This window comes from Vulpes lagopus, chromosome 2, assembly GCF_018345385.1.
Source record: "Vulpes lagopus strain Blue_001 chromosome 2, ASM1834538v1, whole genome shotgun sequence".
In the NCBI taxonomy this organism is placed as follows: domain Eukaryota; kingdom Metazoa; phylum Chordata; class Mammalia; order Carnivora; family Canidae; genus Vulpes; species Vulpes lagopus.
The window spans coordinates 66424838-66451350 of NC_054825.1; the positions used below are offsets into that span (position 1 = coordinate 66424838).

A 26513-nucleotide genomic window follows, 5' to 3' on the forward strand; every position below is an offset into this window, starting at 1 on the left:
CAACTCTTGTTCTTGAAGAGGTTCTGCAGTGGATTAAGGTTTTCAGACACGATTACTTCCAAAAGAGATGCCTTTTTTCCAGTTAACTCTCAGACCATTTCCTCATTCTGATAACTTTTACTGGAGATTTGGCACCACAACTGCATTTTTCTCTCTCCTTGCATCTCAGGAAGAGAGTAGTCACAACATGAACCTATTTCACATCTCATACTTGCTTGAGTTCACCCAGAGATCTCATAGAGGATATCTCATTTCGTGATAAAACTTTGAAAACAACATTGTACATGCTTGAAGTCTCCTCAGGAAAGCAACACTTACTCATCAATCTCAAAGTAAAGTCAGCACGAATAAGCCTCAAACAAATAAGACACTAATTTCTTCCATCTCCTGAAAGAGGAAGCTCTTCCTGTCCTAAAGGAAAAAACCGTTCACTGAAGCCTTGCTACTGAAAAGTTTACTGCACTGCTTCTCATATATGCACTGATCAGATACTGTTAAGAGCTTAATATTAAAAAAAAAAGAGCTTAATATTAAAACATTTCTTTTAATAATTTTTTGAAATTATCTAAATGAGTAGATTCCAATTTTAAACATTTAAATGATTTTTTATGTTAATGCCAAAATTTTCCAGAAAAAAAAAAAACAACTTTTATTTTTCTGGCTCATCAGCTCTCTAGTCTCCCTAATTTCACAACTTCAGGGAGTGGGAGTAGGATGAAGTGGCAAGTCAGTCCCAAGGGATAAGCCCACACCTACATATCTCCAGAGTAACTAGTCTAATATACACTGTAAAATATTGTGAAATTGATCAAAATAAATATGAAAGGGCAGGTAACATGGGGAGTAGTCATTCATTTATTCAACAAATGTTTATCCTGTGCCTATTTCAGCCTAAGCACTATGCCAGACATTAGAGATATAAGAGTTAGCAAGATGGATGTAGCCCTGACTCTCAGATAAAATTGAATGAAAAGGAGGAAACAGATATTAAACAATTGTGATAAATTCCATAACTGAGAAGTTCAAGAGCTATGAAATATGAGGGAGATATACCTTAATCTAGAAGTAAGGAAATCAAGGAAGTCTTCTCTGGGGGATATTTAGACTTGGACTTCAAAGAAAGCTAGGGGAAGAGCATTCTGGGCATGTGCAAAGTCCCTGGGGTAGGAACAAGCATTATGGCTGGAGTGTAATGGGAATAGGGGAAGCTAAGATAGGAAAAGGATGAGGTGCACAGGCAACAGATCTTGCAAGGCTCTCCAGGCAGTGATAAGGACTATTTTCTTTATTCCAATGAAATAAAAAAGTTTTGAAAGGTGGCAAGCAGGGGAATTATCTGATCAGATTTAAATTTCTAAACCATCATTTCAACTAGGAGAAAGCATAGTGCAGCTCCTAAGCCAGAACCCACTCCCCGGCTCCCAGCCTGTTTTCTCCACCTTTCTGGTCATACCATGTACCCTTCTGGATCCTCCACAACATTTCATTTCTGTGTCACTTTTTGGAGCACCAACTTACATATCACCTGATCACAAACTAACATTTCCTATTTCACAACCCTCTAATTTTTTTTTTTGACAACCCTCTAATTTTAACTCTCCACTCTACCCTCTCTATTCTTATGTCTTATATCCTTCTGTATATCTTCATGCTTCTAGGCATATAATAGGTATTCAATGAATACTTCCTAAGTAGATTTAAGGCTTCATCAGCCAAGGTCTTCTAAACTGTAGAACAGAGAATGGCCAAATGTGGTGAATGGTTTGTGTGTCCTTTACGCACATGTCCTTTACGCACATGTAAAAGTGGCCAAATGTGAATGGTTTGTGTGTCCTTTACGCACATGTAAAAGTCTTTTGGGCACAGGGGCATTATATCAAGCCTATATTTTTAGAGTGACCAGTGATGGCCCACTACAAAAATGGTGCATCTGAGAGGACCAGGTGTTGAGGCTACCATCACATTTGTTGAGGAAACAAGATCAGTTATGGTCACTTCCCATCAATATCACCTCCAGCTATCTTATTCCACCCTTACCTCATCCATGGCCTATGTTTCACAGATATAAACTATCTTCTTCTGCCCTGTGCTGCCCTAGGAGACTCAACTGTGAAGTTCATATAGCTTCCAAATACCTCAAGGTTGCAGGGCACACCTATAGGTTTATTTATCTCCTGAGTTTGGAATCAAATTGCTCTCTTCCCAAAGACCTTCATTTAGAATACTGCTATAGTCAGAATGATGCCCTAAACTTCAGGGAAAGAGACAAAGTAGCAGAGAAAAAAATAAGAGGAAAAAGGATAAGAGAAAGTCTACTCCAAGTTTCACTGGTTTGCCAAGTTCATACCTTTGCAGCCAGCCGACACTCCATCACCCTGATATTGAAATGAGAAGTGGCTGCCTTATTCATTTCCACACAACTGTTGGCAATCACAAATATTGCTCCGCTTGGGAGTTTCACATCAGTTGCCCTCAGAGGGCTAAATTCTATCAATTTGGCCTATTGGAAGAAAAATGACAGGTGAGATATAAGGTATTAGAATCCAGAAAATGTTTAATCATTTATCTATTTATTTACCTTAGCAAAAATTTTTCCTAAAAATGCACTCATTCAATTCAAATATTGTTTACTGACTTCCAGGCATTATAGTAGGCATTGGAGCTACAACAGGGAACAAGACACTGTGCCTGCCCTCGTAGAACTTACAATCTAGCAGGAAAGACAATCAAATGGACAAAATTACAAAGGTAGCAAAGTGCAGGGTGCTTTATAGAACATCATTGAAGCATATGATCACCTAGTGCAGGCTCCTTTGAAAAAAGAGAAATCTACACTATCTGAAAGGATAAGCAAGAGTAGGGCAAAGGATTTCTTGACCCAAATAGGATATCAAAAAAGAGAGAAGAACATACACAAGTTCAGAGGCAAAGAAAAAAAGACCAACAAGAAAAAACACAACCATGAAGTATTAATTGAGCTTTACGTATTGAAATTTGGCTGGAGCTCAATTTGAGGGTTGAGAGTTGGTGAGAGAGTAGAATGGAGAGGTAAAGCAGGAGCCACATTGTGAAGTGCTTTGCAAGCTCAAAGGATTTGGACTTTGTTCAGACTCTATAGCTAACTTACATTAACATCAGGACTCTTGCCACCATGTCTGCCTATCAGGTCTCATCCAAAACACCCAGAGTATTTTCTTAACATTAAACCACATATCCTTATGGTTCATGTCTTTAGCTTGGAGGAATCAACAATAAATAATCTTAATAAGAAGAAATCCAGGTATTCTTGGAAAATAGCCAAGCCTGTAAGAATCTGATGAAAAAACTAAGAAAAGATTTTAAAGAAATATCTGTTTCTATTTTGGAAATAGGCAGTTTATGGGCAACACCCAAAACTTCTACTCTGCCTAAGGGAGTTATAGCCAAGGGGAAGTGGTATCCAGCTAAGGAATTCACCCCTGGCTTACTGTCAACATTCTTTTCCCCACCACGGAAGCCCCAAAAATGTTGACAGAGAAAAATGATCCCAAAAAGTAAATTATAAAAGAGGGATTATGAATGTATGTGGTAAGAGAAGTTAACATTTGGGTTTAAAACCAACATGAGATTATGAAAATGCCATGAGATGAAGTGATTTGGGAGAAGAGCAGGAAAGGTAATCTTAATAACTAGGGCATTGAGAAATCTCGTCTTAATAATAGAAATAGAAGGGAGAAAAACTAGGCACAAGAGAAAAACAGATTTGAGGTATGATTCTGGAAGCCTAAGGAAGATGTGATCAACATGAAACAGAATAGGTGAACTGGTAGCAGCCCTGAATTACAAAGTAGTTGAGCAATACCATTTAGAATAGAACCTAATAGAATTAGCTGCCCAGAGTCAATCATGTGCAAGATCTCAAGGCCTTCCTCTCCATATGAACTGTGCCTCGTTGATATTTCCAAATAGCTTAATATCACCTACAGTTCCTTCTTCTGCAAGAAATGATATGGACTGGTCCATCCCTCCTCCTTCAGTGCCAATATAACGCTCGCTCTTGGCACAGATTTCTGCAAGTTCCACCTGAAAGAGTAAAAATTGATTTGCACTGTGAGTACAGCCATAATTTCTTTCTCATTCATTTCTTACTCCAGGTATGACAGATAGGCTTGAATTCCAATGTCAATTGACAAAAGTTGCCTGAAGTATTGTGTTAACAAGGACTCTAAGCTACCACTGAACTCACTAGGAAAACATAGCATAATGAATTAATGTTTGCAGTGGGATGAAATGAGATATTGGCTGTGCATGCCCTGTGTTCACTCTCCAGAAAAGACTCGATTGGGCAAGCAGTTTCTTCCCTCTTTCTACTTGCTCCAACCCTCTGTAGACTAGTATCACCAAAAATCTCAACTTCATCTTCCAGTCCAAATTAATGTTGTCTCTGTCGCATTTCAATTAAATATAAGAATCAGAACTGGCATCATTTCTCTAGACACATCTTCCTCCAATCATGATGAAGAGGCTCAACACACACAGTTCTAAATCCAAACTGAATATGTCAAAATATGTGTTTAAGAATCTTCAGTGGCTTTCTACTGATTAATGAAATAAGTTTAAGCTCCTCAATCTGGCATTTCAAAGCTTTCTAAAATGTGCAACTAATTTGCATATGAAATCATATTATCTACCATTCTTTTCCAATTAAATTTGTCTACTTGACCATCTCACACATTTGTGCGACCTAGTATTACTTCCAATCACCTAGTATGGGCAAGTTACTGGGCTGACCACTCAAATCTTCCTCCATCATACAGTCTTCCTCAAATATTGTTCCTACTATGGCATCCTCATTCTCTGAAATTCTACAACACTTAGAGTTAGTGTCATTCATTTACTCACTCTTTTATTCAACCATTCACTCATTCATTTTTTCTCTCTCCTAAGACTTGATTCAGGCCCTTACTATTTCTTACCTGTTTCTACTAGAAGATCTTCCCAGAGTGATCATTCTGAAACACTGATATAATCATCTCTGGCCTGCTTGGTTGCCAACAACCTGATGCTCATACTTCTCAAAATGTCTTTAATCCATAAAAACACAATGTCTTTAATGACATCCCTTGCCCACTTCTCCAGTCTGCTCTCCTACCAATAACTCTGGAAAACCTAAGTTCAGACCATCAAGAATGCTGAACAAATGCTATTCTTTAGACTTTCTCATCTCTCAGTGCCTTTCAAAATGTGGTTTTCAGTCCTCCTCACTCAATACTTCTCTCTCCAGCATCCCCCCCTCATCAGGATCAACTGAAGCATGGCCTCTCCTTGGAACCCACACTACATGGCACCTCCTCTGCATCCTTGCATATTATTCTATTTGTATTTATCAAACCATGCTTTAAGTGTGAGTTTACTTGTCTTCTTACTCACCAGCCTACAAGAGCCCACTTACCTAATGCGACTGAATCACATCGTGTTTATTACTGTACTTAATTGTGTCAGGTTTCTGTCACATGTTTTCCCTGGAAAATTGTTAGTCTTTTAAAAGACAGAAAAAGTCTGGTGTCTCTTTTGTGTCCCCTACCTCACACAATGCTGAGCAACATTGTAAATAATAAATACCTGCTGCTTTCACTTTCTGAGAATAGCTGCCCCAATACCATCTGAGAGATTCTGTATCATACTCATTGTTGGTCATGTGGATTCACTAACATTAACTTGGGACATGAGGTAAACTTGGGACTTTGACGTATTGGGCATTGTGCACGGCCTTGCTAAATACACAGAGCCAGTGACCTGCCCATAATAGGTATATTTAAAAATAAAGCACCAAATAAAAGATCAAAACAGCTAGATTTTAAAATGTAGAGAAACAATATGAAGAAGTCCACACAGCACCGAGTTAAGAATGATGACACCTGAGTCTCTCTGTCACCCTCAGCCAATGTGAAAATTCACGTCCCCAATATCAGTAACAGTCACATTTACACATTAAGTACGTAGGGACGCCTGGGTGGCTCAGCAGTTGAGCACCTGCCCCTGGCTCAGGGCGTGATCCGCAGTCTCAGGATCGAGTCCCACATCGGGCTCCCTGCCTGGAGCCTACTTCTCCCTCTGCCTATGTCTCTACCTTTCTCTCTCTGTGTCTCTCATGAATAAATAAATAAAATCTTAAAAAAAAAAAGTACCTAGCATGGTCTCTTTTATGAGCAGTATCTCCTCTGCTTATCCTCCTTACACAGATGAGGAAAATGGTACTTGAATTCATAACAGAAAATGGAAGAGCCAATTGAATCTCATCTGCCTGACTCCATAGCCTATGTTCTTTTCACACTGGACTTCGTTAGTCCTCTCCTGGCCCCACACCCTTGAAGATAATATAACCTCTTTTTTCACTACCTCAAAGGGATGTGAAATGACAAATGAGATCACTAGAAGTTAAGTATTCTCCCCTTTAAGAGGAAAGAACTAATGCACTGAGAAATATATGCTTATTTATTGTTTTTTAAAATGTCTTCCATGTGGCAACAACAGGATACTTTTACTTTAAACAGGATGTTGATTTTTCCAGACTATTTCTGGACAGAATTTGGGGGGACCCCAGAATCTCCTAATAGCTCTGTGTCAAGGAGAGTCCACCTGCAGGGATGAGAGTCCATCCTGTAGGGATGTGAACATCCCTACACCTTGCTGAATTCTGACAGATAGCTCCCATGACTGGACAGACAATACTCAAGAGTTCTAAATGTGAGGAAACAAAAGAAAATGAAGATAAGGAAGCTGAAAAATGAAAAAAAGATGATTCACTTTACAGTCTCTCCAGGGTGCATGAGGAAATCAGTAGTAAATATGGAGGAAAAAAAAGACAGTACCAAACACCTTCAAACCTTGGTTAAAGCCCCAGCGCTCCTGCCAACTAGTTGTTGTGATCTTAGATTTCTTCATTTTTCCAAGTTTCCATTTCTTCGTATACTATTACTAATAATGAGGATGACAGTTTTGCAGTTAAGATTTATTGAGGGGGGGTCCCTGGATGGCTCAGCGGTTTAGCACCTGCCTTCGGCCCAGAGTGTGACCCTGGAGTCCCGGGATCAAGTCCCACGTCGGGCTCCCTGCATGGAGTCTGCTTCTCCCTCTGCCTATGTCTCTGCCTCTCTCTCTCTCTCTCTCTCTCTGTCTCTCATGAATAAATAAATAAAATCTTAAAAAAAAAAAAAGATTTATTGAGCACTTACTATATGCCAGGCAGTGTTTAATTACTTTGTATGAATTATTTACTTCTTATAATGACCCTATAAGATAGGTAGTATATACTCGTTTTACAGATGAGGAAACAAGTGGGTTTATTAGCTGAGGCTAAGCTAGTAATTATGAAACCAGAAATTCAATCTCAAATTGTCTAACTTCAGAGCCTATACTCTTAATCACTCTGCTATATAACCCCCCATCCATAATACAGAGAAAAATACTCACCTCTCTAGCTATGCGATTATTGTGATAATCCAGTGAGTTAAATAAAAATACCTCATAAGCTCTAAAGAACTATACAATTGTTAATTTTATTATCTGTACATAATAAAAAAGGAATCATTTGATTTATACAAGTAACTCAGTCCCAAGTCAAAAGTAAAGACAGGTATAATTATTCTGGAATACAGAACATTTTTTAAAGTGTTTTGGAAAAGATAGAATATGAAAGATTCTGGATGCCCCCAGGAGAACTAATTCAACAACAGTCTGTAATAGAGCCTGAGACAAATAGGAGAGTATGTCCTCCATTTGAAGCAGTTTAGTCTAACTAAACTTCAGAGCCTATACTCTTAATCACCCTGCTATGTAACCCCCCATCCATAATACAGAGAAAAATACTCACCTCTCTAGCTATGGGATTATTGTGGGGAGGAGTCCCTGCCTGCCAAACAAAACATGCTTGCAGTAGAAACTTCAACTGCAGGCCTACAAGCAACTTTTCCAGTGGCTTTAGCCTTTCACCCCCATACCAAACGCAAAAAGATCAAATCTAAAATGACATGTGGGGCAGCCTGGGTGGCTCAGCGGTTTAGCGCCGCCTTCAGCCCAGGGCCTGATCCTGGAGTCCCAGGATCGAGTCCCACATCGGGCTCCCTGCATGGAGCCTGCTTCTCTCTCTGCCTGTGTCTCTGCCTCTATCTCTCTCTCTATGTGTGTGTGTCTCTCATGAATAAATAAATAAAATCTTAAAATAAATAAATAAAATGACATGTGAAGAAATTAGAAACAATTTTTTTTAAAATCTCAAATCCTGATTAAGGGGAAAAAATGGCATGTTTCTTCTGTAGGTCCATAGCCTCAGCCAGAGATGTCATGACCTAAACTCAGAAACACATTAATGGAGTGACCTTACCAGCAGGGGGTGTAAATGGGAGCATAAATGCCTATCATTCTGGGTGAGGTGAGGGATTCAGGTGAGCTAGCCATGCCTATTCTGTCTCTGGAGACCCTGGAAATAGAACTATAAAAAAGTCTTCCAGGAGTTATAATCAATACTCTATTCACATTTGAAGAATGTAAAATAGCAAGAGATTTCATGAGAATAAGAATAATCTGTCAAAAATACATTAGCAAAGTGTATGTGAAGAAACCTATTGGAACTTCAAAGAAAGATCAAATAGAATTTGAGGATCCAACTTAATTTAACAAAGGATAAAGTCATCTTTTTCCTGGTTGTTTATAGTATTCTGAGGTTCCCCCATTTTTTCTATCTCCCCACACCACACACATACACAGCCCTGAGAACCCTGAGGCAAGAATAGCAGAGCTCTATGTGAAAAGGGACTCATTCTCCTTCCCACCAATGTATTTTCTTCTGCCCTTACACCTGAATACTTCAAGAACCCCAGGTGCCTCCAAGCTTGTCACCTGTAGCATTTAGCTCTATTCCTTTCCACAAAATACTAATGTCTGAGGATCATTAGGGATGACAATTTGATAGCATGAGGAACTTTTCCAAAATTTAGAGCTAATAAACTTGTTTCTATTTTCCTGCTCTCTGGACAGTTACGAGAAACCCAGCATTATTCATTGACTTCCTTTTAAAGCTACTGAAGATAGTTAATGAAGTTAATTTATCCCTTTGTGTGTTCTTCTCTTAAAGCAGCCTTGGAAAGAATCAAAAGTCACATGAGTTCCCAAATGAAACAGCTTGACTATCTGCTGGCCAGTGGGGCCTGGGTAAAAGGAGAAATAACAGGGCTAGATTTAATAGTTGCTGAGAAAGGGGGTGCCTGGGTAGCTCAGTGAGTTAAGCGTCTGACTCTGGATTTTGGTTCAGGCCATGATCTCAGGGTCATGGGATGGAGCCTTGCATTGGGTTCCCTGCCCAGCAGGGAGTCTGCTGTTCTTCCTCTCCCTCTGACCCTCCCTACCAGTCTCACATGCTATTTCTCTGTTTCCCTCTTTCTAGAATAAATAAATAAATCTTTAAAAAAAAAAAAAGCCACTGAGAAGGGCTATAGATTCATGAACATGTTGCCTAGGTAAATCTGGATGTTTATAAAAACAATAAAACAAAGACTCAAGATATTAATACAGTAAATTCTATCTTTGCTTAGCAATTTTATTAATGTGATTGTTAAAAGTAGAATAATTACATAAGCAGGAAGTGTTAATCTCTTTGAGTTAGTTAGCCATGACTATAAGAAGCCTTGCTATTCAGAACACAAGACCTTAGCCAAGAGCATTATCCAGCTATTGTTGGCCACCCCAAGTGCAAGTCAAGAGAAAGGAAGGAAGTGAACAGCCCCATTCATTTACTCAACAATCCTTTAAATAGTGTTCCACAGATAAGTGTGGGAAGGCCAGTGTCTTCCCTCAAAGAGCTCACAATATTGATATTATCTTCAAGTGACCAAGTCCTTCAAAAGAAAGTGTAAAACTAGTGTGCCAGTCAGCTTCTATTTGCCCCTCTAGGTCTTCTGTCCACCCACCCTCATCCTGCTATCTGGCCCAGGAGGCTTCCCATCATGAACTGTATCAAGAGGCTCCCACCGCATCCTGCTTCCCATTAGGTTCTTCCAACACAAAGCTCTGGTAGGAAATGGGAAGTTAAATGTGTGAGGGAAGAAGAGTGAGGTCAGGCCTTTCTGGGCCAAGGTCACTTTCAGGTCCAAGGCCAGTAACAACTCAGCTACAAGTAGTCCTGGATTTCCATACACCTTTGTACTCTGTCCTTTATTATTGAGTGTGCGGTTTTCTTTATGGCTCTAATATATCTAGATAAGGTGAAAATATTAATGGCTCCTCTGACTTTTCTTTATATCAAATATTCACCCTATTTTTCTCCCACTGTAATATTTCTCCATCTAAACTTTCCAAATACCTGGGTTCTTACCTGGAACTATTTTCAAATTATTCCCCACGCTGGCAAACCTATTAGGTAGACCCCAGCCAGGTAAGAGAAACTCTTCATGAAATAGGGTCAAGGTAAGCCTAAAAGAGACTGATGTAGACTTGCTTTGTGTTGTAACATGGCTGATGACCAAGCTCTAACTTGTAGACACTTTGGAGTGTCCAAAAAAAAAAAAAAAAGAAAGAAAGAAAAGAAAAAAGAGGCTATTCTTCTTCAATCTCTAACTCAAAGGGATATAACCCAAAGAGATTAGTCACTTTTGCGTTTTTTTACTTCAAGAAAAATTGCCTGAGGACAATAAGGGCCAATTCCCAAAATGCACACAGCAAATGCATCTGACCCTAATGATGGTTCAGGCTAAAAGAAGTTCCAGTAAGTAATGCAGGGAAGGAAAAAAAAAAAAAAGGAGTTAAAATATTTAAAAGAAAAAAAAAAAGAATAAAATAAAATAAAATAAAATAAAATAAAATATTTAAAAGATCCAATGTGGGATTAAGCATCTGCCTTTAGGTCAGGCCATGATCTCAGGGTCCTGGGGTCAAACCCCACTTTGGGCTCTCTGATCAGAGGGGAACCTGCTTCTTCTTCTCCCCATTGCTCAAGCTGTCTTGCTATCTCTTTCTCTCTCTCAAATAAATAAATAAAATCTTTAAAAAAAAAACAAAAAAAGATCCAATGCTACAGAGAAACAACAGTGAGGAGGGTTCTCAAAAGTAAATCTGAAAAAACTAATAAAATCTAGAACCAATCAAAGAATATGCCACAAGCACTCACAAGTATGTATCATAAAAAATTAAAAAGAACAAAAGTAGACTCCTCCATCTGTGTGCATTGGAGAGAACATAATCTAATAAACCTGAGGAAGGCTAGTAATTGGAACACATAGCTCTAAAAATATCTGAGGTGCTTAGTGAGGGCAGAAGCACAGTCTTCAAGTCAGCTCCCCCCAAACTCTAAAGAGACAGACAAAGACCACTTCCCCAACCTAACTGACCTGCAATCTGCATCATGGAGCATGGAGGGACCCAGATTCAGAAAGGAGACTGTCAATAGACAGGAGCACAGTATTTTATGGAAAACAGTTTGGGAGCCCAGATTCATGGTAATTATAACAAAATGTCTAAGATAGGTTTCTCCTAGACCTCAACCATTGCTGCCTACGCTGGACAAGGGAGAATGCTCTGGGGGGCGTGATAACATACAGCCTTTGCTATTTCTCCAAATGATGATCCTAGAAGTGCACATGTATAACAAGACTATTAAAAAACTAATATGAAGCTAAAAGGTGATCATGAGATGCAAAGAGAGGAAATACAGAACTGTGCTGCTGTGAGGGCCTCAGACACGGCATTGGTGTCACCTGGGGACTGATGAGAAGTACAGACTCAGGCCCCACCCCAGACCTGCTGAATCAGAATCTGTAGCTTAACAAAAGCCCAGATACCCCACGTTAAATTTGAAAGCACTCCTCTAAATTATTTCCTACACTGAGGTTTTCTTAATAAACTTAGCAGACAAGGAAGAATGAGAAGAAAGGGAAGGAAGCTAACAAAGCAACTGTCTTCTAAGGCCAGACACAATGTGGGGTGTTTTACATGTGCCATATTTTTTAGTCTCTAAAACATCCCTAAAATGTCAGAATTATAATTGCTATTTTATAGAGAAAGAAATTGAAACTCAAAAAGGTCAACAAGCTAACCTAATATTCAGAGCCAGATAGGTCTAGTTCAAAGTCCACAAGGCTACCTTGTTCCCCTGCCTGAGGCAACAGAGGCTCTGCCGGACACTGGGCCCTGGTAAGCAGATGGAGCAAAATTTATGCGTGCTTGAACTGAACACCCTTTCTGTTAGAATGACCAATGAAGTTTGCCATGAGTCTTAGGATGCAGACACTTCTAAGTTATCATAATTTCACTCCATTTAATGCCCAGATGAAAAAAATAATCCATTTCACTGGATGGTCTGGGGCTTGGGAGTGGGGGGGCTTTCCTATTATCCATCTCCACATACAATCCTAAGCACCTCCTTCCCAAACAACCTCAACCTGGAGTGTTCTCAATATAAAACTGACATCTTGGGATCCCTGGGTGGCGCAGCGGTTTGGCGCCTGCCTTTGGCCCAGGGCGCGATCCTGGAGACCCGGGATCGAATCCCACATCAGGCTCCCGGTGCATGGAGCCTGCTTCTCCCTCCGCCTGTGTCTCTGCCTCTCTCTCTCTCTCTGTGACTATCATAAATAAATAAAATAAAAAAAAAAAAAAAAAAAAAAAAAACTGACATCTTGGTATGATTTCTGCAGCCTAATAATAACAGCCTAATAATAATAACTTCTGCACATTGAGACAGACACTGTTTCAAGCACTTTTCATGCACTATCAAAGTTCAAATCCATGAGGGGGGTTTTTATTATTAAATCCATTTTAGGGATCCCTGGGTGGCGCAGCGGTTTGGCGCCTGCCTTTGGCCCAGGGCGCGATCCTGGAGACCCAGGATCGAATCCCACATCGGGCTCCCGGTGCATGGAGCCTGCTTCTCCCTCTGCCTGTGTCTCTGCATCTCTCTCTCTCTCTCTGTGACTATCATAAATAAATAAAAATTTAAAAAAATTAAAAAAAAAATAAATCCATTTTATACGGAAGAAGCTGAAGCATAGAGAAGTAAATGGTCTAGTATTATTCAGCTAGTAAGTGACAGACTTGAACTCAGACTTTTAGCTCTATGCTTTTGACCACAATACTATTCTTTATCCCAAAGGGGAACAGAATTTCAGAGGTGGACCAGAACCCAAAATTCAGGAGCCCCATAAAACCTTCCTGAGTACTTTTATCACTCACAATTAATTCAACAGGTTTCATTGTTTAAATTATAAAAGAGGAAAGAAAGAAAGCAGCAAACACATACCAATTAACTACTGGGGGAGGGAGGGAGAGGGTGCGGGTGAGAGAATTGCCAATTTTTTTTTTTTTAATTGTGGCAAGACAGCAGAAAGCAGAAGCCCAGCCACAATGATGGAATCAGACAAGAATATGACCCAAGCCATTGCTACTAAATACCAAAAGGGCCTCCAATGCCTGTGGTAAAGGCTGGTGTCGCTCACTTGGCTGACAGACCATTTATTTTGGCTCTGACCTTTGAAAGACGTTAAATAATGATGATAATAATGGATGGGCAGTAGGCCTGCAATCTCTGGGGTTTGGCAAGTGTTTCCTGGAACCGGACGTCCCTTCCCGTGGTCAAAGGGACACTCCCATTCCCCAGGGGAGGGTTCTTTATACAGCAGCACAATCCTGTCCCACTTTCAAGGTCCTAACTGCAGTAACTATGACTGTAAACCAATCTAAACTCTCTGGAAGAAAGTAAAGAAGAAGCTGAGGCATTAAGTATGATTTACATCTCCCCCCCAACATAATCATAATTGTTAAAATTAACAATTGTTAGTTTTCCTAGTATGACTCCAACTATACAGAAATGGACCCAAATCAAAGATGAAAAAATAAGTGCTACGGATTATCATCAAAAGCAACCAAATCCATAACTTGGGGTACACATTTGCCTTGGAGAAAGGGTTCTATGTGTACAATATTCAATTCACAAAGACTATGACATGAAGTGGGAAGAATATTTAGGGTCAGAAAATGATGGAGAGTGCTAAGAAAGAGAATGTTATGCCAAGAGCATCTACTGAAGATCAGTATAAGAAATAGTCATGTGGGGCAGCCCGGGTGGCTCGGCAGTTTAGCGCCACCTTCAGCCCAGGGCATGATCCTGGAGACCCAGGATCGAGTCTCATGTCAGGCTCCCTGCATGGAGCCTGCTTCTCCCTCTGCCTCTCTGTCTCTCTGTGTTTCTCATGAATAAATAAAATCTTAAAAAAAAAAAAAAGTCATGTGAACATGACTGTTGCATTTTTCAGACTGCCGCAGAGGTCATTTTCATTATGTTTTGTGTGCTATAAAGAATCCATGTAAGAAACACATTTTAGAAAACCCCCAGGGAAAACATAGCCTCTTCTAAAGAACTGAAATGATTTCTCTATTTTGGTCATAAGATCTATATAACTTACTATGTTTCCTCGTTAATTTGGCTTCCAGGAATCTCAAACTATTGAAAAAAACCCAATTACATTAAGTAACTAACAGCTTTTACAATTACATTAAGTAATTAGCAGTCATCAACAGGAGTGTTTTCATTTCTTTCTTTTGCCCTACGTTTCCTGTATCTAATTTGTTAACCTTATTTAATATATACTCTTGGTCATATAATTCTTAAGATTTCTTTCAAAATAAATAGACCCTTGGAACAAATAAAAGAAAAAAACTGAGACATAATATGAATCAGGTGGAATAATAATGTTAAGGGGGGCAACGAAAAACAATAGTATGTACTAAGAAGGGAAAGTAAAAATAGCAATGAGGTCCAGTAACCATATTCCAGAAGGAATAGCCAGAAAAAAATGGTGGATATGTGACCCAAAGAAAGAGTAAGAGGAACCAGGAGAACTTCCTTCAAACTTTGAAAGACTCTAAGAGCAAAAGGAGAAACAGACCCATAAATGCAGAGAATAAATTGGTGGTAGGCAGAGGGGAGGGGAGAGAGAGGAAGGGAAAAGTGAGTGAAGTGGAGTGGGAGATACAGGCTTCCAGTTATGGAATGAATAAGTCATGGGAATAAAAGGGACATCAAAGGGAACATAGTCAATGATATTGTAATAGTGTTGTATGGTGACAGACAGTAGCTACACTTGTGGTGAACACAGCATAACATATAGAGTTGTTGATCACTATGTTGTACGCCTGAAACTAAGGTGACACTGTATGTCAACTATACATCAAATAAAGAAAAATCTTTCCCATGACTAAAGTGGTCCAAGAATGAAAAGGGCTAATTTGTGAAGCAATGGAGATCATTGAGGTTATTCAACCAGAAAATTGTCTCCTCTGTTGAAGAGCAGAATTTTGCTCCAGTCGGCAGGTGACTAGAATAACTATGCACATGGGAGAGAGTCCCTGAGAGTTGGGATTCAGACACAGGAACCTCTTCACTTCAACTGTTGGGGAAACCACATATTTCCTCACCTTCCCCAAGACTGTAAATATTATAACTATTTTGTTTGACAAAAGATGAAGATGAAAATTAGGAGGCCTAGAGACTGCTGTGACTTCACAAAATATTTCCAAGGGAAGAAAAGAGTCTGCCTTTTGTAGGGTAGGAGAAGGAAATAAAGAGAGAATTTCATGAAACAGTAAGGAATTTCCATTTTGCCCTATATCCCAAAATGTGGATCCTCAGGCACACACCTAGTTCCCAGCTATCATCTCTATGAGGCCCCTTCAGGCACTTGCTGGCTTGGGGCCACAAGGACAGCTTACCCTCACCCACCACGCGATCTACCAGGCCACCTCTCTGCACTGAACTTTATACCCTATGTAAGGGCGGCTAGGAACAGATTGATGTGATCTTTCATACAGCATCTTTGAACATATATTCAGAGCTCTATACCATGTACTGCAGGAGAACCAAAAGAAGGGCCAAAATCCATCCAGTATCTGGTTTCATGAACGGCTAGTGTTATTACAAATCAATAATCCCAAGGACTGACTAATCCAAAAGGTAGAAAAACTGACTGAAAAAAAACTTGTCCTTTGGAAAATAACTGTCTGATTGCAATCTTCTTCTCCAGATTCTCATTCCTTGTTTGGTACCTACATGTAGTCATTCCTGACACTCCCCTAAATTACAAATGTTATAAATACTGTGTTCAACAAAAGACTAAGATGAAAACAGAAACAGTATTGGAAATGATATTGCATAAACACTCTCCTGAATGTAAGCACAGAAATGCCAAAGGTTTAGCAAACTCTTGGCAGAAGGTTTCAGAGGAAGGGCAAACAATTCCCAATGGAAGAAGAGCTAACCTAGACCAGGAGATGTTCCCAATTAGTAAGTAATTTGTTACAAAATACATCCACTTTACATCCTGCCAACACATGGAACAAGAGACACTAATGTTGTCAGAGGGGAGTGGTAGGAGAGAAGAGGAGAACAATACAAAGGTTTCTAAGAGACACCAGTAAGGATGGGCCCTGGCAGCTTTGCAGAGTGGGTAACAGTCTCTCTGCCATTGGACCAAAGAGCAACCTGCAACATCAGCCACAGTCCTGAGACCTGTGCCTTGGAAGGCAGCTCTGCTCACTTCCCATCTTCACCCCATGAGTCCTTCCTTCCACTTCTTTTGGGAGGATGTGTGTATCCTTTATTTCTACAGCTAAAATTTTAGATCTTCAAAGCAAGGTAGAATATTCTGTGCTTTATGTCAAATAGGACATATAGGGGTGCCTGAGTGGCTCAGTGGTTGAGCATCGGCCCTTGCCTCAGGTTGTTAACCCCGGGATCGAGTCCTGCATCTGGTTCCCCACAGGGAGCCTGCTTCTCCCTCTGCCTGTGTCTCTGCCTCTCACTCTCTCTGTGTCTCCCATGAATAAATAAATAAAATCTTAAAAAAAATAAAAAATAAAAAAATAAAAATAAATAAAAATAAAATAAATTAAAAAAATAAAATAAAATAAAATAAAATCTTAAAAAAAAAACAAATATGACATATACTTTTAAAAAACAGGTCATTTTTGCCTGTCATCTACTCCACTTCCATATCTCAATTTCACAAGGCCTTCCCTAAAACTCACTCCCCACGTAAACTGGGTCCTTCCTGTTGTTCTTCCTCATAGTCTATTCCCATCATAGTACTTTTCACCATTTGTGTGAAGACATTGGTGTATGTTTGTTCACTTTTTTTTTATGTTTGTTTACTATTGGTCTCTCCCATTTGTCTAAGCTCCATGAGGTGAGGAAGCATGTGTCTGTTTACTTCTGTATCTCTAATACCTAACCTATTTGTTGATAAATGAATATTGAATGAACACATAACAAGTGAATATACATGTCAACTTCTCATTTTGCTACCAATCTACCATATTTAGAAACAAAAATATGCCCAGGGCACCTGGGTAGCTCAGTTGGCTAAGTGTCTGACTCTATTTCAGCTCAGGTTATGATCTCAGGGTTTTGAGATCCAGCCCCACCTCAGGCTCTGTGCTGGATGTAGAGCCTGCTAAGATTCTCCCTTTCCCTCTCTCCCTGCCCCTCCACCCTTCTCCCTCTTGAAAAATAATAATAATGATGAAACGAACAAACAAAAATATGCCCCTAATAAGTGAATATGTACAAAATTAAAACCCTGGAATTGTTCACTACTCAGCTGTTATATGACACTGGCACACCTCGGAGAGTGAACTACCACTTCCTCTCTTTTATTTCATCTAGAGTCTATTCTTCCCTACACTTCCATGTGCTAAGATACAGGGAAAAAAGTCCAGAAAACTCATTATATTCAATAATTTCCAACTTACACCTTTAATAATAATATAAAAGAGAATGATTTCACGTCTTTCCATTTTTCTAATTTATTTCATGGAAAATGTGCCAGTGATTATCAAAATATCTACAATGTCAACAACATGAAAAGGAAGAAATAAAGGACCTAGAAAATTCTCCCAAATAAAATAATTTGTTACCAAATAGATGACACTATGCATAGAAGAAACTGAATGATAAAACCACTTAAGACATTCTCAAACAGAAGATTTCTCAGTATGTTACTGGGAACTCCCTCTGCCATTATTAAAGAGATTAGTGTTTCCCCATCTTGGACTGAGACCTTGAGACAGAACTGCTTTACTTCTCTACTTTGCTTCTATACCTCTTCTTCATACTGATCTTATGCTCATCATAATTTTAGTAAACATCTTAGAGCAATGCTTTCAGACAATTGGTAACAACCTATTAGTTGATCATGTATCATTTTAATCATTCAAAATAAAACTTTTAAATAGAGTGGAATGGAAATTATTGCAATTAGAAAGGGTATGTATAGGGGTACCTAAGTGGCACAGTTGGTTGAGCATCTGACTCTTGGTTTTGGTTCAGGTCATCATCTCTAGGTTGTGAAATCAATCCCCATGTCAGGCTCTGTGCTCAGTGCAGAGTCTGCTTGAGACCCTCTCTCCCTCTCACTCTGCCCCTCCCCACTGTGCTCGCTCTCTCTCTCTCTCTCTCTCTCTCTCTCAAATAAATGAATAAGTCTTAAAAAAAAAAAAAAAGAAAGGGTACATATGGTTTGGTGAGACTTCTCAGAGTGTGTTTGACCATGTATATTATACATTACATTGCAATGTAAAACATGTTTTGCTGTGAGTCATGGTTAAAAAGTTTAAGAAACTTTGATTTAGAGTAATTAATTAATAGTAGCAGAAATCTTAGATAGCAAGCTACAGATAGGTAACTTATAGGTCATTGCTTATTTATGAATCCAGATTTCTTACTTTCATTAAATATTAACAAATGTCTATATCTGCACAGAAAATCTGATTCCTAATACTTTCAACTTGAAACCACATTGGGATTCTCCAGCCCTTTATAGTGAGGCTAAAAATCTAACCCCTCAGTCAGGCCACTGCAGCCATATCTTCCATTTACAGGAACATGTGACAGCCTCATCTAACCTCTTATAGATTCTGCACACCTCCTCCTTAATCTGTCTTTGCCAGAAAAAGCCTTCTTTTTTAAAAAAGATTTATCTTTTTATTTGAGAGAGAGAGACAGAGGAAGCTGGGGAAGAGGCAAGGAGAGAGACAGAATCTCCAGCAGATTCTGCACTGAGCACAGAGCCCAATGTGGGGCTTAATCTCATGATTGCACCTAACTCATTACTGGATCTGCTTTTTTATCCTAGCCACCCTTTGTAGACACTCTATGACTGAATCATAACTCTTTTCTTTTCTTATTCAGGTACCCCAATTTACCCTTTGTGATATAATAAAAATAAACATTTATTTTTGTCCTTTTCCTGGCACACAGCTCCTAAATCTCTTGGAGTCTCTTGACTGTTTCTTGTATACCAATGAGATGAATGATGGGTGACTGAGGGCTCCCAGATGGCTTCAAGATGGGGGCTGGTCCCAAAAATGACCTAGGCATGGATTAGGGGATTGGAATTTTCAGCCCACCCACCCCTTTTGGGAGAAGAGAGCCTAGAGATTGAGTTAATCACCAATGACTTAATCAATCATGCCTATGTAATGAAATATCCATAAAAAACCCTAAATGACTAGGTTTAGAGAGCTCTGGGTTGGTAAACACATCAAGGTGCTGGCAGGGTTCACACCCACAAAAGGCATTGAAGCTCTGTGCAACTCCTTCATCCCATATTACTTCTATGCTTCTCTTCCATTTGACTGTTTCTGAGTTGTATGACTTATAATAAACCAACTTATAATAATAACTTATAATAATAAGTTAAAAACTTTCCTGAGTTCTGAGAGTCATTCTAGCAAATTATTGAAACTGAAGAGGGGTTGGTGGAACTCCTGAATTTATAACTGGTTGATGGGGATCCCTGGGTGGCTCAGCGGTTTAGCGCCTGCCTTTGGCGCAGAGCATGATCCTGGAGTCCCGGGATCGAGTCCCACGTCGGGCTCCCTGCATGGAGCCTACTTCTCCACCTGACTGTGTCTCTGCCTCTCTCTCTCTCTCTCTCTCTCTCTGTCTCTCATGAATAAATAAAATCTTTAAAATATATATATATAACTGGTTGGTCAGAAGTACAGGTACAATTGGGACTTGCAACTGGCATTTGCAATGAGGGGGCAGTCTTATTTTAACTGAATCTTTATGGAAGTCCTTATGGAACTTACAGAACCTAATGAAAACTCCAAGTGGATTGGATTGGATTGGATTGGACTGAATTGAATTGAATTGGATTGGACTGAATTAAATAACAACTGCTTGGTGTCTGGAGAGTTGGAGAACTGTTAGTGTTAGGAAAAACCCATACATTTGGCGTCAGAACTGTTATAAGTAAAAACAGTTCTTACATTCTTCCTCCAAGGTCTCAGCCAGTGTTCTCAGTCCCCTGGGTTTTCTACATTATAAAACTCAGTGTGGTGGACCCCTATGAGATGTATGTCTAGCCACCCACTTCCAGTATCTACTGTTTTCTGAGGGCACCATCCCCTTCTCCTTACTCCCCCAACCCAACTATCACAAGGTTATAGCAATATAACTCTTGAATCCCCATCTTCCATCTATCTATATAAACACTCACTCCACCCACTCCACCACAGTTCATAGATCCAGTTTCCTGAAGGAAAACTAACCAGATTCCCACTCAGATTCTAAATTCCCTTCTCCAAGGGAATCTTCCCAATGGAGAAAGGGAAAGTCAGTTCAGAGATATCTGGATCTGTTCAATATGATCTTAGAGGCTGTCAGCAGCCTTTTCTTTTCTTTTCTTTTCTTTTTTTAACCATAGGAACCAGAGAAATAGAGGAAGCTGGTCTGAAAATAGAGAAGAATGACAGGCAAAAGAAACCAAGGCAGTGACAGAGGCAAATCTAATAACATTCAAATTTCTGTCCATTCCTGAAACCCAGCTATAGTCCATTATTGTAGACTACAAAATGGCCACAAATCCTTTCCCTCCCTATTTCCAAACCCTTGCAATGTGACTTTGCAGCTCCTCCATAAGTAGAATCTATTTCTCTACTTTTTGAATATAGGATGTAACTTATTTTGACCAATGAGGTATGTGGCAAGTGTGACATAAACAGCTTTGAAAAGCATTCATACTTGGAGCTTGTCCTCTTGCTGTCCTTGGAAGCCTGAGATTTCCATTTTAACAAGCCTGGGCTAGCCTGGTGGATGATGAGAGACATGTGGCCCAGTTGCCCTCATCATCGCAGCTGACGACCAGCCAACCCAGAAGCAGCACTGCCTAGCTATCCAGCAGCTAAGAACAGATGTGTGAATGAGCCTAGCCAAGCACTGTCAAGCTGAATCCAGCCCAATGGTTGTTGTTTTAAGTCACTAAGTTTGGGTAGGGTTTATTACATGGGAAAAGCTAACTGATAAACCCACCTTTGCATTCCAGGACACATCCCTTGAATGTGTCTTTTATCTTGGAGGCAAGACTTTTGATATCTACATTTGCATTTGAAATATTTTATCATCACAGAAACCCAAGAATATTCAAATATTCAAACCGTTTTGTTGTTGTTGTTGTTTTTAAAGATTTTATTTATTTATTCATGAGAGACACAGAGGGAGAGAGAAAGGCAGAGACACAGGCCGAGGGAGAAGCAGGCTCCATGCAGGGATCACACCCTGGGCCAAAGGTGGCGCTAAACCACTAAGCACCCGCCCCCCCCCCCCCCCCCCCCCCCCCCCCCCCGCCAGGCGGCCCAACATTCAGTTTTAAACATTTGTTCCATCAAGTTTAAAATATATATCTGGGAGGCACCTGGTTGGCTCAGTTGATTAAGCATCTGCCTTGGGCTCAGGTCATGAACTTGGGGTCCTGGGATCAAGCCCCTACATCTACCTCCCTGCTCAATGGGGAACCTGCTTCTCCTTCTCCCTTTCCCTCTGCCACTCCACCTGCTTCTATATATATATATATATATCTTTTTTTTCTGGAACGATTTACACAATCGCACTTTATCCTTTCACAGGCTCCAAATCATCTCCTTTATAGTTCATCAACTTTTATTATATATGTGCTACTAAAATACCCTGCTGTATTTTCATAACAATAAATTCATGGTCTGACCTCTGCTTATTTCTTCTACCATAAGCTCCTGCTACTTTTATCAGACAGTCCATGCTCCTGCCTAAGAAAACTAATTTCAGTTTTCTGAATATACTCTCTATGCATCTATGTCTTTGCAAATGTTAATCCACCTGCATTCATTCAACAGATATTTATTGATATTTATTGAATGCTGACTATGGGCAAGGCACTATTGTGCATTCTAATGATAAAGCAAGTGAAGAAATGAGACTGGAATTCTATGGTCTTCTCATCTTCCTAACTATTGCTAATTGCTCTTTTCACTGAGATTAAATTCAAGCAGCAATTTCTCTGGGAAATTTTCATGGCCTCCTAGAATTGAGTTACATACTCTAACGCTCTGCTCTATTATAGAACTCATCAGTATAACACAGTGGTTAAAGCATATACATTTCCTCATCTACAAAAATGGTAGTTATAATTGCCCACTTGATTGAGTTGTGAGAATCTATAATCATTCCTAATGAAATCAAGAAAAACCTGGAGTTATTAAAATTATCTTTACACCCATTTAAGATGGTATACTGTATTTTCCACTTCTATTCATGACTCTAGGAACCTACAGCTCATAGGCAGTCCTCAAAACTAAAACTCCCATTTGAAAGCTGTTTGTATTCCTACTGCCATTACTTTCAGTCAATACTTAGAAATTTTAACTATAACACTTCAGTTATAGTGTTATATATATATATATAGAAATATTTAGAAATATATAGAAAATATTTCATTGATCTTAAATTCCTGGCCAACAAGGAAAAACTCTCACTTTGCTACTTTACAACAGCTTCCTTTCTCCAATGGAAAGAAAATTAGGAAGCAGAAAACAAAAACAAAAACAAGATAGCATGATTTATACAAGTACAAAGAATACAATTAGAGGTAAAAAAAAAAAAAAAAAAGATGTTTTCACATTTATCAAGGGAGATTTGTATCTTTAGAAACACCACTATTGGGCAGCCCTGGTGGCGCAGTGGTTTAGCGCCGCCTGCAGCCCAGGGTGTGATCCTGGAGACCTGGGATCGAGTCCCACGTTGGGCTCTCTGCATGGTGCCTGCTTCTCCCTCTGCCTGTGTTTCTGCTTCTCCCTCTGCCTGTGTCTCTGCCTCTCTCTCTAGCTGTGTCCCTATGAATAAATAAATAAAATCTTTAAAAAAAAAAAAAAAAGAAACACCACTATTTTGGGTAACAAATTATGTATTATAGGAGTGTGTCAGTTTCATCACCTCTTTTGCTCCTTGAACAACTCCCTATGTAATAACTCCTTCACCTGAAAATGTAAGAGGCAGGGGATAAAATTCAGAAAGTTCATATTGGAGTCTAAGAGGTAGTGTTCGCAAATCCTATTACTGTGACATCTCTACTAATGTGCAGGCTTGGATTTATGGGACATGTTTTCACATATGTATATGACAGACAAAGCCTATTAGCAAGTAAGAGGAATCCAGTACCTAGTGCAAACACCTGAAACTAGAGATTATAGTTACATTTTTAACAACAGTATGACACAGACTCCAACTACTCAAATTGGACATTAACTATAGGAGTGGAAAGAGAAATGGTGGATCAATCCTTCCTAAATATAATAACTCTTAAATAAATGCAGATAAATGAATTAATCTTCTGGATTAAGCCTAATTGTCAAATTAATATAATCTCAAGTGTTAATCCTAAATAAAAGCCTGAGTAATTATTTACATTATCCCCAGCAAATTATCATGTTGCAAATGAGAGCATATTTTTTTTCTTAAGGCACCAGCCCACACTGGGAATCCAGAGATTTAAAAAAGCAATAGTCTGCCTCTGTGGTGAAGACCTCAAGGGAAATATCTTTGCTGTACAAAGTGAGAAGCCCTATATAAAGTTAGAGGTTATATCGTGGTCACATTGACAAGGGAGCTTTTGTCAGGAGAGGAATCCATTAAATGGTTTTACAGATTTAACCCACAGTTGTAGCTGGTCATCTCACAAAAGCAAAAGTATGCCATTGAGATGGATGGTACTAAATGGGAAAACACAAGTGAATGGTTCTGTAGCCAACAATACAACTACCCATCTACCCAACTACTAATCTTACAAGCCAAGGATAGTGCTGTTTATCTTTTCTTTCCTGTAATGTACCAACTAAATGACTAGAAAAATCTAAAAGATAAAATTACCATCCTGACTTCTATCAACACTACCCACTTGGAAAGAAAAAAAAAACAGAACCCAGAAATATACCTTCAAAACTTTATGGTCAACTTATAATCTTCAACAAAGCAGGAAAAAATATCCAATGGAAAAAAGACAATTTCTTCAACAAGCAGTGTTGGGAAAATTGGACAGCCACATGTAGAAGAATGAAATGGGACCGTTTTCTTAACACCATACACAAAGATAAACTCAAAAGGGATAAAAGACCTAAATGTGAAACAGGAATCTGTTAAAATCTAAGAGAATACAGGCAGCAACCTCTTCAACCTCAGCCACAGCAACTTCTTGCTAGACACATCTATGAAGGCAAGGGAAACAAAAGCAAAAATGAACTACTGGGACTTCATCAAGATAAGAAGATTTTGCACAGCAAAGGAAAGAGTCAACAAAACCAAAAAACAACCTACAGAATGGGAGAAGATATTTGCAAACAACTTATCAGATAAAGGGTTAATATCCAAAATCTATAAATAACTTACCAAAGTCAACACCTAAAGAACAAATGATCCAGTCAAGAAATGGGCAAAAGACTTGAACAGACATTTCTTCAAAGACATACAAATGGCCAACAAACACATGAAAAAATGCTCAACATCAACTGGCATCAGGAAAATACAAATCAAAACCACAATGAGATACCATCTTGTACCAGTCAGAATGACTAAAATTAACAAATCAGGAAACAACAAATGTTGGTGAGGATGCAGAGAAAGGGGAACACCCTCTTACACTGTTGGTGGGAATGAAAGCTGGTACAGACACTCTAGAAAACAATATAGAGATTCCTCAGGAAGTTAAAGAGAGAGCTACGACCCAGAAATTGCTCTACTAGGTATTTACCCAAAGTACACAAATGTTATGATCCGAAGAGGCATCTGCATTCCAATGTTTATAGCAGAAATGTCCACAATAGCCAAACTATGGAAAAACCCCAGACGTCCATTGACAGATGAATGGATAAAGAAGATGTGGTGTGTAGGTGTGTGTGTGTGTGTATAAAGTGTATATAATGGAATATTACTCAGGCATCAAAAGTATGAAATTTTACCATTTACATCCAGTTCCAGTGGATGGAACTGGAAGGTATTATGCAAGCAAAGTAAGTCCATCAGAGAAAGGCAATTATCATATGGTTTCACTCAGATGTGGAATTTAAGAAACAAAACAGAGGATCAGAGGATCATAGGGGAGGGAGGAAAAATAAAATAAGATGAAATCAGAGAAGGAGACAAACCACGAAAGACTCTTAACTATAAGAAACAAACTGGGGATCCCTGGGTGGCTCAGCAGTTTAGCACCTGCCTTCAGCCCAGTCCCACATCAGGCTCCCTGCATGGAGCCTGCTTCTCCCTCTGCCTGTGTCTCTGCCTCTCTCCCTCTCTCTCTCTCTCTGTCTGTCTGTCATGAATAAATAAATTTAAAAAAAGAAAGAAAAAAGAAACAAACAGAGGGTTACTGCAGGGGAGGTGGGTGGGGGGCTGGGGTAACTGGGTGATGGGCATTAAGGAGGGCATGTCATGATATAATGAGCACTGGGTGCTATATGCAAATGATGAATAATGAAATCTACATTTGAAACTAATGATACACTATATATTAATTGAATTTAAGTAAAATAATGTTTTTTTAATTAAAAAAAGTTAATACACATAAAATGCATGCACATGACAGACAGTTGTCTGCTTGTGTCAGGCCACTCTTAAGTCCACCTGTTCTCTGCAGAAGCTCTGGCTTAACTCCAACATTTATCTAGACAGCCTGCAGTATCATTTTTACAGTTAGATATACTACTGATACTACAGATCAACCTCTTTTAATCTAACAGAAAGCTTTAAAGAATTAAGCCTGTGTAACATAAACCCTTTAAAGGACTACAATAATTAGAGATACAGAGACATGTAAATATTTGTTAGTCAAACCAAATTCATGTTGCCTAGTATTTTCTTTGGAGCCAGCCCATGTCATTACACTGAAATGTGATATATACAAACCCGGAGTGACTGCAAGTGAAATAATGTGACCCTATATACACCGTGACAGTTTAAAATTACATTTGCTTGGGTTATTTTTATGTTAGGTATTTCAAACCGTTTATTCTAAGCTTAGTACATTTTGTTTCCTAAACAAAACAATGAAGGAAAACAAAATAGTTAAATGGCAGTGGAATAGAGGGTTTAATTCCTTGACAAAGCTGAGGATTTTTAATTTTTAAGTCGTCAGTATGTTCATTCATTCAACAAATATGCATTGAGTATTGTGTTTATTAAAACA

The 26513-nt window shown here is 39.1% G+C and overlaps 1 protein-coding gene across 2 annotated transcripts in view; it reads right to left on the reverse strand.

Moving 5' to 3' along the window:
- The window catches only part of GALK2 (galactokinase 2), a 136927-nt gene that overhangs the window by 46151 nt on the left and 64263 nt on the right, over window positions 1–26513 (reverse strand). For both annotated transcript variants that reach the window (XM_041743191.1, XM_041743190.1), the window contains exons 6-7: window positions 3964–4062; window positions 2348–2500 (exon numbers count right to left, since the gene is read on the reverse strand). In XM_041743191.1, coding sequence (XP_041599125.1) covers window positions 2348–2500; window positions 3964–4062 — 252 coding nt within the window. The remainder of the gene's footprint in view (window positions 1–2347; window positions 2501–3963; window positions 4063–26513) is intronic.